The sequence below is a fragment of the Gorilla gorilla genome, chromosome 7 (assembly GCF_029281585.2).
Source record: "Gorilla gorilla gorilla isolate KB3781 chromosome 7, NHGRI_mGorGor1-v2.1_pri, whole genome shotgun sequence".
NCBI classification, from domain to species: Eukaryota; Metazoa; Chordata; class Mammalia; order Primates; family Hominidae; genus Gorilla; species Gorilla gorilla.
Genome location: NC_073231.2, coordinates 10,854,120 through 10,868,278, shown reverse-complemented (window position 1 = coordinate 10,868,278; position 14,159 = coordinate 10,854,120). Strand labels below are relative to the sequence as shown.

Genomic DNA, 14,159 nt, shown 5'->3' with positions numbered 1-14,159 from the left:
CAGACGCTACTCCCACCTTAATGCGCAGCAACCACTCATCTGTTCTCCTTCCCTACAGTTTGGCCTTGTCTAGAATGACAAAGAAATGGCCTTATACAGTATGTGACCTTCTGAGACCAGCTATTCAACTTGGCATGATGCCCCTGAGAGTCATGCAAGCTGCTGCACCTATCACCATTCCTTTCGACTCCTGAGTGACACTCCACAGTATGGATGGTCCAGCTGGTTGATCCATTCACCCACTGGAGGGACAGCTGTGCTGTTTCCAGGTCCAGCTGATGATAAGTAAGGCTGCTACAAACATTCGCGTACAGACTCTGTGTGAACACAAGCTTTCATTTCTCCGAGGCAAATATCTGGGAGTGGGACTGCTGAGTGGACATTTAGCTTTCTGTGAAACTGCCAAACTGTTTCTCAAAGTGGCTGGACCACTTCCCACTCGCACCAGCAGCCGTTCCAGCTGCCCTGGCTCCTTGCTAGAGTGCGACTGTTATTTTTTGTTTTAGCCATTCTAATGGATATGTAGTGGATATCACTAAATTTCTGAAGTGAGCAATAATGATGAGCATCTTTTTAGATGCTTATTTGCCATCTGTGTGTCCTCAGTAAACTGTCTATTCAAATCTTTTCTTTGCCAATTTTTGTTTGAGCTGTTTGTTTTCTTGTTGTTCAGTATTAAGAGTTCTTTATATTTTCCAGACATAAATCTTTTGTCAGATATAAGATTTGCAAATGTTTTCTTCTGATCTTTTCATATCTTTCACAGAGTAAAAGCTTTCAATTTTGATGAAATCTAACTTATCTATGTTTTCTGTTATTGATCATGCTTTTGGTGTATCTAAGAACTCTTTGCCTACACCAAGATCATTTTTCTTGTATGTTTACTTTTAGAAGTTTTACACCTTTAAATTTAGTCTATGATCCATTTGGAGGTAATTTTTGTGGCCCGTGTAAGGTATAGAATGAGGTTCTCCCTTCCTTCCTCCTCTCCTCTCCTCTTCTTTTCTTTTCTTTGACAGGTGTCTCTCTGTCACCCAGGCTGCAGTGCAGTGGCATGGTATTGGCTCATTGTAACCTCCATCTCACCGGTTCAAGTGATTCTTGTGCCTCAGCCTCCTGAGTAGCTGGGATTACAGGCAGGTGCTACCACGCCCAGCTAGTTTTTTTATTTTTGGTAGAGACGGGGTTTCACCATGTTGGCCAGGCTGGTCTCCAATTCCTGACCTCAGGTGATCCAACCAAAGTGTTGGGAAGGTTCCTTTTCTTGATTGTGTATGTCCAACTGCTCCAGCACCACTTGTTGAAAAGACTGAATTTCTCCAATGAATTGCCTTCATGCCTTTGTGAAAACCCATGGGATGTATTTTTGGGGTCTATTTCTGGATTATCTGTCTGTTCTGTGTGTCCACCAATACCACACTGCCTTGAGGACCACAGCTTGAAAGGATGCCCCAAAACCAGGTAGTGCCAGTCCTCCTCCTTGTTCTTTCCTTTCTAAATTGTTTTGGCTATTCTGGCTCCTTAATATCTCCATAGAAATTTCAGAACCAGTTTGCCTGTATCTTGAAAGAGTCTGCTGAGATTTTGAACGAGAATGTATTAAATCTATACATCATTTTGGGGAGGAGTGACATGTTCACTGTACTATGTCTTCTAATCCATGAACATTGTATGTCTTTTAATGTATTTAGTTCTTTGAGCTTTAAAATCAGCATTTTGTAGTTTTCAGCATACAGATCCTGCACTTATTTTATTAGCTTTATACTGAAGTTTCAATGGAATTCTTGCATCTGGATGACTTGCTCAACTCAGCTGTCAGCTCTAATTGCTGTTTTGTAGATTGCTTGTGACTTGTCTACATAGAAAATTATGTGGTTTATAAATAGAGATAACTCTATTTCTTCCTTTCTAACCTACATGCCTTTTATTATCTTTTCTTGTCTGATTGCCTTGTACCTCATTCATTCACTTATGTGTCTGAGTGCCCCAGGTTCTTCCCTCCAGGCAAGGAGTCTAGACTAAAGATGAGAAGTTTATTAAATAATGTGTTTTAATGCCCACCTTTATCATATCAGGTAATCCCAGAAGAGATACAATAACCTAAAATTTCACCCAGTTCTGTTTCTATGTATGATTAGCTGGGGATTACTAGCAGAACACTGAGCAGAGACATGCAGACAACCAGGGAGCAGGTCTCTATCCATGTCGACGGCAAAGGCAGTACGTTCTCACGTCTGACCTCTATGGACTGCTCCAAGTCCCAGAAGAATAAGTTGGGTAAAGAATCCTATACAGATGCATATCTTTAGAAATAACAGTTTTTCCTCCAAAACCTGAGGGAAGGGAGAGTAGTCAGATGAAGACACAGAGACAATTTGAATTGGAGAGAAATAAAACACAGAACTCATTCACTGATGCTAGAGTTATTAAATAGACAGTAGTCCACCCTATCCAAAGGGGGTACAGTCCGTGGCCCCCTGGGGGATGCCTAAAACTGTGGATAGTTCTGAACCCTATATATATACTATGCACAGTTTTTTCTCCTTCTTCACAATTTCACAGGTCAAAGAGTCATTTTTTCCATAGATTTTAGCTACGTCAGCATACCATTTTTCTTTCCTTATTAAGTGGACAACGTTCACCTTTTCACTTAAAGAAAGCGCCTTGGAGCTCCTCTTTGGCATATCAAAGTTGTCAGCATCAAAACTCTTGTGCTTGGGGAACATTATTAGGCCAAATAAGGGTTCCCTGAAGACAAACACTGCAAAACCACGAGATTGTATCTGATAACCAAGATGGCTACTAAGTAAGGGCAAGCAGCACCTACTCCATGGACAGGCCGGACTGAAGAAGGATTCACATCCCAGGGAGAACGGAGCCAGATAACCTGAGATTTCTTCATGCTAGTCAGAAAAGAATGCATTTAAAGACTTAGAAATGGTTATTTTCTGGGATTTCCCATTTAATATTTTCAGACCATGGTACCTGAAACCACATAAAACAAAACCCTGGATGAGAGGGGCACTACTGTCTCTCATCCAAATAAACATAAAGCAGTAGTAGTATATAATCAGGTAAGGTGATCCCCCATTGCCACCAATGCAAATGAACAGTGCTTACTTTTGGAATTTCAACGTTTTCCACTTCACAACTAGAAGCACTAATCTCTTTAACCTCTGTCACAACACGGAAAAAAGACGACGGCCATTCTTGAAAATACATGTGTAGCTTTTGCATGTTATAATTCTACTGGTTTAAATGAACACAGTATGAGTATGAATAGAATACATTCTTGGGAGAGGAGGAGGAAAGACGGATCCCACAGATGCAAAATGGTAACATACGTAACAAGTGATGCCACTGTCATCAGAAAGGAATGCTTTGGAGCAACCTTAGGTTGAGGATGAAAGTAAAAATAGAACCAATAACAGATCATTTCAGTTTTTATGAATAACGAAAATAATTATGTATTTTTAAAAGCTATCTTTAATGTACAGAAATAAGGGCAAATAATGTTACAGATAGATATACATAGGATAAAACCTATCCAAATGGGATTAAAAGAACATGCTTCATCCTAAGTAAATCCATCTGTACAAACAATCACTGAATTATTTTGGCTCTGCAAACCACCACCACCACAGGTCACAATGTTTCTTGGTCACACATAGAGGAAAGCTCTTTGACTGTGAGAACGTGCATTTTGCATTTCTTTCAGCATCTTTCTAATCTTGCTTCTGCTTTATCTTAGAGGCTACTCACTTCCTGCTCTCTACCCTCCCCGTCCTCCTGTTGCCCCAGAACTTGGCCCTGGTTGAAGGGTAGCAGCCCACGGGAGACCAACAGGAGGAAAGATGGGTGTTCCCAGCTCACAGGAAAGTGTGCAGATCCACAAGGGTGCACGCTGGCCTGAGTGCTGATGTCAGCACCTCAGGGTGACCCACTCTATCACAATGCCTTGTTTTAAAATATGCAGTTCACACACAGGGCTTACCCAGTCATAAGAGAGAACCCAGCAGCCACGCGCGATTCCCAGCAGCACATTCAGGGTGCGAAGTGGCTTCCCGGAAAGCACGTGAGTCGTGGTCTCACAGACGTCTGGTGCAATTGAAAAGCCTTTCAATTTATCCACAACCTGGATGACGACATTCTGCTTTCTATCAAATCGGGGGAAAAATTAACAAAATGAATGACTTTGTTGCACATGCCCATCAAAGCAGTTACACTCAATATTAGTACTAATAAAACTAGAAAGCGAAAATTTGAAACTGATTTTGGTTATGGTACTTATATCTTAACTGACTTATAATCAATGGTTTGAAACCTGGGGAAATAAACTTCAGATCTCAATTCTATTTTAATGGCTGAGAAGACAAGCCCACAGGCTGTCAATGGCTTCCCACAGTGGCTGGGCTGGGTAGGGACAGAGCCAGCATCAGAAATCAGGCCCCTGGCTGGGCGCGGTGGCTCACACCTGCAATCCCGGCACTTTGGGAGGCCGAGGCGGGTGGATCACGAGGAGTTCAAGATCAGCCTGGCCAACATGGTGAAACCCCGTCTCTACTAAAAACTACAAAAATTAGCCAGGCGTGGTGGCACGCGCCTGTGGTTCCAGCTACTCAGGAGGCTGAGGCAGACAGAATAGCTTGAACTCGGGAGGTGGAGGTTGCAGTGAGCTGCGATCCTGTCACTGCACTCCAGCCTGGGCGACAGGGTGAGACTCCGTCTCACAAAAAAAAAAAAAAAGGAAAAAAAAAAAAGAAACCAGGCCCCTGACATCAGACCAACACTCTTCCCACTGGGGCAATGATTTGTTTTTCAGGCCTATTTGAACCTATCTGTGCATGCTCAGAACCAAGAACCTCACTTATTTTATTTTGAAAATGTAATATTTATTGAGTATCAACACATAGTTTTTCTACTAAGAGGGGAAAAAAGACCCTTTTTATTAAATCATCAAATCAAATCTGGGACCTATTTGTCACAAAGCTCATGACCATTACGGCTTCTCTCCTGCTCTGTCATTCCCTTAATACTTAAAATATCCTTTAAAAAAATATATTCTTTCCATCCAACTTCCTTAGCAAACAACCCTCAGTTCTTTCTTCCCTTTTATAATAACCTTTCTATGCCATTAGTTCTGACATTGGTTTTCGCTCTCTCCCAGAAAATTTAAAAAATCCCCAATGAAGGGCTTTCTAAGCCACACTGTGATATATACAACAACATGGTGAAACCCTATCTCCACTAAAAATACAAAAAAGTTAGCCGGGCATGGTGGCGGGCGCCTGTAGTCCCAGATACTCGGGAGGCTGAGGCAGGAGAATGGCGTGAACCCAGGAGGTGCAGCTTGCAGTGAGAGGAGATTGCGCCACTGCACTCCAGCCTGGCTGACAGAGGGAGACTCTGTCTCAAAATAAATAAATAAATAAATAAATAAATAAATAAATAAATAAATAAACATCTCTCCTCTCCAAAAATTATATTACAAAGGGGAAGAGGTTATTGTCTATGTTTATACAGACTGCCTCTAACACTCTTCCTTCCAAATGGTGGTGTTCCTTAGTTTTATTTTATTGTTTTGAGACAGGGTCTCACTCTGTTGCCCAGGCTGGAGTGCAGTGGTACAATCATGGCTCACTGCATCCTTGATCTCCAGGGCTCAAGTGATCCTCCTGCCTTATCCTCCCAAGTAGTTGGGACTATAGGCAACTCACCACCAAGTCTGGCTAACTTTTGCATTCTTTTGTAGACACAAGGTTTTGCTATGTTGCCCAGGCTGGTGTTGAACTCCTAGGCTCAAACAATATGTCCACCTGGGCCCCTCAAAGTGCTGGGATTATAGCCGTGAACCAATGCACCCAGCCTTCTTAGTTTTATCTCTAGTGATCTTAGGTATGTCCGTCTCAAAACCTGTTTCTTTATCTGTAAAATGAAAGGGCTGAATTATATCATGCTTTTAAATTCTTAAGAGATCCTTAGGGTAGAAAAGATGTGTGAGTCAAGATCTGGGCCTCATCACTACTTCAACCCGAGAATCTGTGCTTGAGTCAAGAAAAATAATTAAACTTGGAAAAAAATAAAGGCAAAAATGATAAAAGAAAACAAAAACAAAAACAAAAAGTAAAAAGCTCTAAACTACACACTCCCTAGAACTCCATCCTGAGGCTGGCAGCTGCCTGCTGGATGTGCCAGTAAGTAACAAGTGTCTCTGCAAGGCTCAGCTAATCCACATAAAATCAGAATGTCCAGGTCTTATTCTCAACTATCACAAGAAGTCTATGTGGAGAAAAAAAGAGTAAGACAAGAAGATGGCCTAAATGAAAAGTTTTATTTTTAAATCTTGAATGAGAAAATAAGCAGTTAACTAGTATTTTTTTTTTAATTTTGGAAAAATACAAAGACTTTAAAAAATATTACACATATATTCAATATTCACTTCCGTATTAGACTGTTTAGAATGTTCAATATATTTCATAATACATTTACAAAACTTTTGAGTGACCCCCTTTTTCACTATATAATGTACAGTGTTTGATGATCAGTCCTTTTATTTCTAAGCCCCAGGCAGGAAAAAGATCCTACTACTGAAAATGTTCTAAACGTGCCCTCTCTGCAGCATATTTTTCACTGAAATGTTCCAATGTTTTGATGGATGTCTTAAAACCTTAAAACCTATGATTGATATCAAAAACATGGTTTTCCCCTTTAAACAGGAATTCAAAAATCTGTTGCAAAGAATATAGTACTGTATTTTTGTTGGATGTTCTTTGTTGTGTTAAATGTTTAAGGGAGATGATAAGAGCATGCCAACAAGCTATTAACCCTTCCACAAAATGCATACATAGCAACTTTAATACTGCTGTGGAAAGCTTTCTGCTGCAGTATTGCTTTAAGACCTTTAAGGGAAATGTTTTGGTCAGTGATGTTCCACTTCTTGAACATTCATGAAGCTATTTGGTATCAAGCAAGCAAAAGAACACCAAAACGAGCAGACACCTCTTAATGCTGCCTAAACAACCCCAGAGTTTTCAAGGCTAAATCGCTCACATTTGGTACGTGTTTAATTTTCAGTGATCTTCTAACTCAGATATTAATTTTATAAAGTAAAAGTGATACAGGACAGATTGACAAGTTGCCTAAAGGCACCCAGAATTAGAGTATAAGAGAGAAAAGGTTAACATTTTACATTGAAAAGAAATCAAAACAAGTACTTACTCAGATGGCATGCTTGTCATGACTAATGTTCTTGTTGGCTAGAGATTTCAAACAAGAAGGAACAAAAAACAGTCAAAAACATAAAAAATATTTTTCCCACAGAAATAAACTGTAATAAGTTTTTTGAAAAGTTACATCACTTAAAAATAAACATTTAAGCATATGTCAAAGAAAAAAAACCTTTATATTCCTGGAAAAAACAGGCCAAGAGATAGAAACTCAGATACTGTCCCCAAAGCAATCCAAAATAATCCAGACATGAGGTACAAGAGCAAAAAAAAAAAATTTCCCCCAGGAATCTGTTCCACCAGTTAGCCAGCAGACCTCCAAGTGTGTCAACGTCTTTATGCACTTCAAAGTGAGAAAGGGTAAGAAGGGTGTTTTTGTAGACTCGTCAGCCACTTTTCTCAAGACTTCTAGGCAGCCTCATTCTCATTTCAGACACAGGTACACAATAATGCTTGTGCTTCTGTTGCACCTGTCAAGCGAATCCCCCACATACAGAAGCATGGATAAGGGAACTTATTTGTTCTGTTGACATCTGCTATTAACTGGAATTGAAAAAAAATTTAAATAAAATGTTTAATTTTTTTTTGCTTATCTAAGAAATGCACACTGACTTGCAAAAAATTTAAATGCTATAGAAATATATAATCAGAAATACAAATTTTCCTGTAATTCCACCAGCTAGAAATGACTATTGTTTAACAATTTGGCAGTATATTCTGCCAAATGTTCACTCTAGAGGAGTGTGTGTGTGTATGTGTATGCATGCATATACATATATAAACAAAAATGAATTCACATTATTCATATAGTTTTGTAATTCACATGAAATACTTCAAATGTAACCAACTGTGTAGTATAACCAATATGTCTTGAAAAGTCAATGTGAAGTAAATGAGAAGGAACAAAAGGCATTTGAAGGACCCCAGGGTTGACGAAAATGACAGACATGAAGCGGTTTGTATACTACGTATTTGGGGAAGGACTGCTGGTTTATAGAGATCTTGTCTCTGTTGGGCGAAAGACAACAGAATCTGATTTGCTAGTATTTTTCATTTGTCTACTTTTCTACTTTGGTTTCAAAACAATTAAGAATTACATGCCATCAGGAAGTAGACATCTGAGTAAAATTTTATATTTCTGCTTTTAAGTTTGGCCTATGACTGAATTTTTTTTCTTCTTCTTCTTCTTTTTTTTTTTTTTTTGAGACGGAGTTTTGCTCTTGTTGCCCAGACTGGAGTGCAATGGTGCAATCTCGGCTCACTGCAACCTCCATCTCCCAGGTTCAAGCAATTCTCATGCCTCAGCCTCCCAAGTAGCTGGGATCACAGGTGCCCACTACCATACCGAGCTAATTTTTGTATTTTTAGTAGAGACAGGGTTCCACCATGTTGGCCAGGCTGGTCTCCAACTCCTGACCTCAGGTGATCCACCCACCTCGGCCTCCCAAAGTGCTGGGATTACAGAGGTGACCCACCGCGCCTGGCGTGAAATTTTAGAATTAAAGCTTACAAATTATCTACGTCTGTTTGTATGTCTGTATTGTACTGTGGAAACGCCACTGTAGTGAATACTTACAGTTTCATATAGCCTTGGCATCTATTTTGATCGTAAGTTTAACATTCTCATACAAGAAACAGGGCTTAGTTTCCCTCGACAGCTTCCACCTGCCACCCCCAGTCCTCAATGGGGTTGATCCAGGGATCTGCCTTATACACCTCCTCTCTCTGGTGACGACCTCTCTAAGGGACAGTCTACCTGGCTGCCCTGCCAACCCCACACCCCACATGGACTGTGGAGTATGTCACAGTGACCACCTCTCAGTTGCTGTGTGATCCTGAAACTGATGGCTGCCTGTTTTAAACTCACCAACTAAAACTCCCTGCAGGAAACCTGCTTGGACAATGCCCTGGCCCCCAGTAAAGGTGTTGGCCCATGGGTCCCACTCTCTCTTGCTCTATGCCTGACACTTCATTCATTCTTCTGGTGACCTGGGGATAGAGCATTGCCCTCCCGACTCATGGCACCCTCCCTCTCTAGGATCTGGAAGTAATAAATCTTGGAACTTATTTCCTATCATGTTGGTGTGTTGAATTTGCACATTCCATCTGAAGAACCAGGGGCTCTCCCAGGCTACCTGGTTTTCTCCAGGATGCTGGGGAGGAACACAAGGGCAGGCTCTGAGCACCAGAACGATGGTCAGGCAGTCATAAACTGGAGAGCGGTCAGAAAAGAGCCACAAGGGCGTCTGCCAGGATAAGCACATCTCCCATGCGAGGAATGCCTGATACCGGTTTAGACAACAAAGCATCAGGCTGTCCACCAGGTAAAAGGAGTGCCCGTGAAGGGCACCCAAGTAAACACTTGCACCCTGCTCCCCAGCATTTGCTGTTAGGGCAGGGTCATTAGCTGCTCTGGTACTGGAAGCCCAGTGTGGCAGGGGAGCTTTCAAAGCAGCTATTGTCTCTCATCCTGGGATAACCATCATGAGATGGTCTTACCAAGTGAGAATGTGATAGCTCTTAAGGATGTTCTGTTCTGACTGGCTTAGAAATAAAGAGGCACCTATAAATTGAATCTTCCTAAAATTCCCAGAAATTAAGGAAATTGAACTTCCAATAATACTTTCAACAGCACTAAAAAAAGTATTCCTATAGAAATGTAAATGTTTTAAGAATTCAAGTTCACACATTTAGGTAAATATTTGGCAAATGAGACTAGTTGAATATTTGGGGTTTAATAAAAATAGTCATGTCTTCTATGAGTTGTCAGCATTAAGTATTATTATTCTTATTTTTTAAGATGGGGTCTCTCGCTACGTCACCAAGGCTGGTCTCAAATACCTGCCCTCGGCAATCCTCCCATCTTGGACTCCAAAAAGTTCTAGGATTATAGGCATGAGCCACTGTGCCCAGCCACACTATACATTGTTATTCTACTTGTACATGTTCTTACAAAAGCTATACAGATTTCCTGATCAAATAAGTGAACGTTACTCCTAAAGTTTAAGACTATGAAAAAATGTAAATTTGTGCTTAACCAAATTGAATCATTAACCTGACAAACCTTTTTTTAACAATAACTTTTTAAATTATTTATTTATTTACTTTTGAGAGACAGGGTCTTGCTCTGTTGCCCTAGCTGGAGTGCAGTGGTGCAATTTTTTTTTGGAGACAGCAAGGTGAACCCATTGCATGTTAAAATCTCAGTAGTATTATGAAATTAGTTTTGACCCCACAGACTCCCTGAGTTCAGTCCTAAAGTGTCACTTTGTTCTGACTTTGTGATAGAAACGTGTCATAGAAAGCCAGGTACACCAGGGGTTGGAAAAACCACACATCAGAATCAAAATCAGGATTGAAATACATTAATGTGGGTGATTTAGCTTGAGAAGAGCAATTGTATGACGACTATGATGAGGAGTATAATTGTCCCATTTTAGATGAAGACGGAGTAGCTGATGAGTTAGATAACCAAATGAGAGAATGTGGAGTTACTGTTGATTACCACGGTTGTGATTTCTTCCCTGAACGCTGGTTTCATATAGTTTTTGTGCTCAGAACAGATGCCAACATATTGTACGAAATACTTGAAATGTGGGGTTATAATGAGAAGAAACTAAAAGACAATATTCAGTATGAGATTTTCCAAGTTCTTTATGAAGAAGCCACGGCATCCTACAAGGAAGAAGTTGTGCATCGGCTGCCCAGCAATAAACCAGAAGAGCTAGAAAATAATGTAGATCAGATCTTGAAATGGATTGAGCAGTGGATCAAAGATTATAACTCCTGACTTATAAGGCTAGCTACTTTACAATCACTCTTGCTGACATCTCTCTGCTGACGTCATAGAAATTGTTAAAGTATCAGGAACACTTTATTAAACTCATGTTGCAGGACTAGCAGGCGGATAGTATAAAGGTTTATGCCTATGTTTCTTTTTCTCCATGAGAAAGCTAAACATTTGAAATACAACAAATATAGCATTGTTAAGGATTGAGACAGGCTAGGCGCGGTGGCTCACGCCTGTAATCCCAGCTCTTTGGGAGGCTGAGGTGGGCAGATCACGAGTTCAGGAGATCGAGACCATCCTGGCTAACACTGTGATACATCATCTCTACTAAAAATACAAAAAATTAGCCGGGCATGGTGGTGGGCACCTATAGTCCCATCTACTTGGGAGGCCGAGGCAGGAGAATGGCGTGAACCTGGGGAGACGGAGCTTGCAGTGAGCCAAGATTGTGCCACTGCACTCCAGCCTGGGCAACAGAGCCAGACTCCGTCTCAAAAAAAAAAAAAAAAAAGGATTGAGACAAAAACTGTCATTTTAATGCTTAAATTGCTACAGAATTAATAAATCTGAAGAAATAGGTAGATATCTTTTAAGTTTATTACAGAAAAAATGCACATGATCTCTTAAAACTAAAGACTAAAGATTTAAAAAAAAAAAAGAGAAAAGTTTGCTCAATATTGATCAGCCTGTTTCTTTGGTTTACTGTTTACCACATTCACCTAAAAAATAAAGGCTTATTCTTTTTTCTGTATAATTGGCTTATATTCTAAAGATTCTGTGTTTTATGAGAATAACCTTCTATGGTTTATATTGACTTTATTTTGCCCTTGAGTATTCAAGAAATCTTGTCTCTCAGGAAAGAGCTAAGGTTCTTTACAATCATGTTACCCCTGTGTTTACTTGTAAAATCTTTTACAGTCACTTTGATTAAATAGGTAGTCAAATATTGTTTCTAAGTTACATGATCCTATTGGAATCAGGTATTCAAAATTCCTTGATAATTTTTGATATTTTGCCTTCCCCAAATCAAATCCTAAATGATATATTTTGTACTTAAAACTGTCTGAGGCTGGACATGGTGGCTTATTCCTGTAATTCCAGCGCTTTGGGAAGCCGAGGCGGGTGCATCAGCTGAGGTCAGGAGTTCGAGACCAGCCTGGCCAAAATGGCGAAACCCCATCTCTACTAAAAAATACAAAAATTAGCCAGGCATGGTGGCAGGCACCTGTAATCCCAGCTACTTGGGAGGCTGGGGCAGGAGAATGGCTTGAAACCCAGGAGGCGGAGGTTGCACTGAGCTAAGATCGGGCCACTGCACTCCAGCCTGAGCGACAGAGTGAGTCTCCATCTCAAAAAAACAAAACAAAACAAAAAACTGTCCAAGATTCCCCAGACATACCTGGAAAATAAAAAGTATTTGTGCTTTTACTTTAATAAAAAACAGATGCTCTAAATAATTAGGAGATCCATTTGATGTGTTACTATTGATAAGTTATATGGGACAAGTTGTCAAATCAAAAAAGATACTTAGCCAGCCCTAGGTTAAATATATGTTATTAATATATAGGTGTTTATGCCCCCTCTAAACTAACCCTCTTTATGTGATATTCTTGGTCTATTCTAATTATATGCTTGGCATATTCATTGTATATTATGTCTTGGGACTATTTTGTTATATCTGAAGATTTTTTCTATAAAGATTATGTTCTTCCATTTTTATAAATTAGATGTAACATCCACTGTTCTTTTAAAATAAGGTTAACTATGGTGTTTCTAGATGCTGTATCTAGAACTTTTTTGGGTTGACTCTGTTTTGCATACCATAATTAACTTTACTTATCAGTTGCCAATACTCTTGTAATGAACTCTCAATAAATTTAGTTTTGAAAATTATCAGTAATACGAGAACCATAGCCATTTAAAATCTTTTGTCACCTACAGATTTCTGTTTTTCTCTGACACTTCCCTGATCAGCATCTGCAATTAGCTATAGGCCAGAGTGACTTATCTTCGACCAAGAGGGGGCTGTGTCAGAACCCCGACCAAGAGGGGGCTGTGTCAGAACCCCGTGGAGAAGAACTATGCTGGGTACTTCTGGGTACAGGCTTCTTATGGCATTGTCTAAATAATGCTGAGACCCCACCAGGGGAAGAGGATTTATATAACCCTCATTGAGAAGCAGATGGATTCCTGAGACTGCTAACCCAAGATCAAGTGGAACAAAAATTAATGACTAGGCCCAGATGAACTACTGAAGGAGGACTGTGGCTTTTGTTTACAGTATTGTTGCTATTTTAACACTCTATATTCTGGATACATAAGGAACCCTTTCTCTTCTCCCTCTGTCTGTATCTCATAACAATTCAGTCGACTGTGCTTTTATAAACAGAGAGGGAACATCTGGAAATGGTATCTTATTATCTCTGCCTGATCCCTCCAGAATTGTGAAACTGTAATTGAGTATCCTTTTTTTCAGGGCAATATAATTATTTGCATAGATTAAAAAACAATCCATCTTCCTAGTTACCAGGACATAACTGAAAACAGTGGCTATGCAGCCGTGGCCTTTGCTGGAATGTCATATTTGAGACTGATATTCAATTACTCAGAAATAACCAGCCACCTAAGTCCTCAGGCTGATTTTATGGCGCCAACGCTTACAAAGCCCTCGTGGGGAAAGAAGCCTGGTACTTTGCTTACGGTGTTCTCAGCCTTACAGGTGAGCAAGGAAGGTCACTTGGTGGTAGGTCCAAGATCCACTGAGTATGTTGGGCACCCCCAAAAAAAGGCATTCCCCCAAATTTATAGGCACTGCAGGTGAAATCTGAAAAAAAGGACCTGCGATACTTAAACTGTAGCAGCCTCCATTGTAAGGAGATTTAGAGAAAGAATAAGACGATTCCCTTTGGAATGGTATGAGCAAAGAAAGACTTTCCTAATTGCTAATTGGATGGTAGAAAAGACACCACTTAGTTTATACACATCTTATAGCAGCAACACTACTTTTCTCCTTCGGTTTGAGACAACACTCCTTCAGTTTAACAACCCTCTTTACATTTTCTACTAAAGCTTATAATGGTGGAATAATAAAGCAACCACAAAGTGAAGTACAGCCTCTGATTCCTGTGGCATGGCCACTGGCA

At 40.1% G+C, this 14,159-nt stretch overlaps 1 protein-coding gene and 1 pseudogene across 6 annotated transcripts in view; one reads left to right on the top strand and one right to left on the bottom strand.

Moving 5' to 3' along the window:
- Positions 1 to 14,159, bottom strand: part of MCPH1 (microcephalin 1) — a 239,172-nt gene that overhangs the window by 160,495 nt on the left and 64,518 nt on the right. For all 6 annotated transcript variants that reach the window (XM_031013789.3, XM_031013790.3, XM_055349782.2 and 3 more), the window contains exons 10-11: positions 7,219 to 7,256; positions 3,995 to 4,157 (exon numbers count right to left, since the gene is read on the bottom strand). In XM_031013789.3, the coding sequence (XP_030869649.1) occupies positions 3,995 to 4,157; positions 7,219 to 7,256 (201 nt within the window). The remainder of the gene's footprint in view (positions 1 to 3,994; positions 4,158 to 7,218; positions 7,257 to 14,159) is intronic.
- LOC109025255 (adenylate kinase isoenzyme 6-like) lies at positions 9,505 to 11,016 on the top strand (annotated as a pseudogene).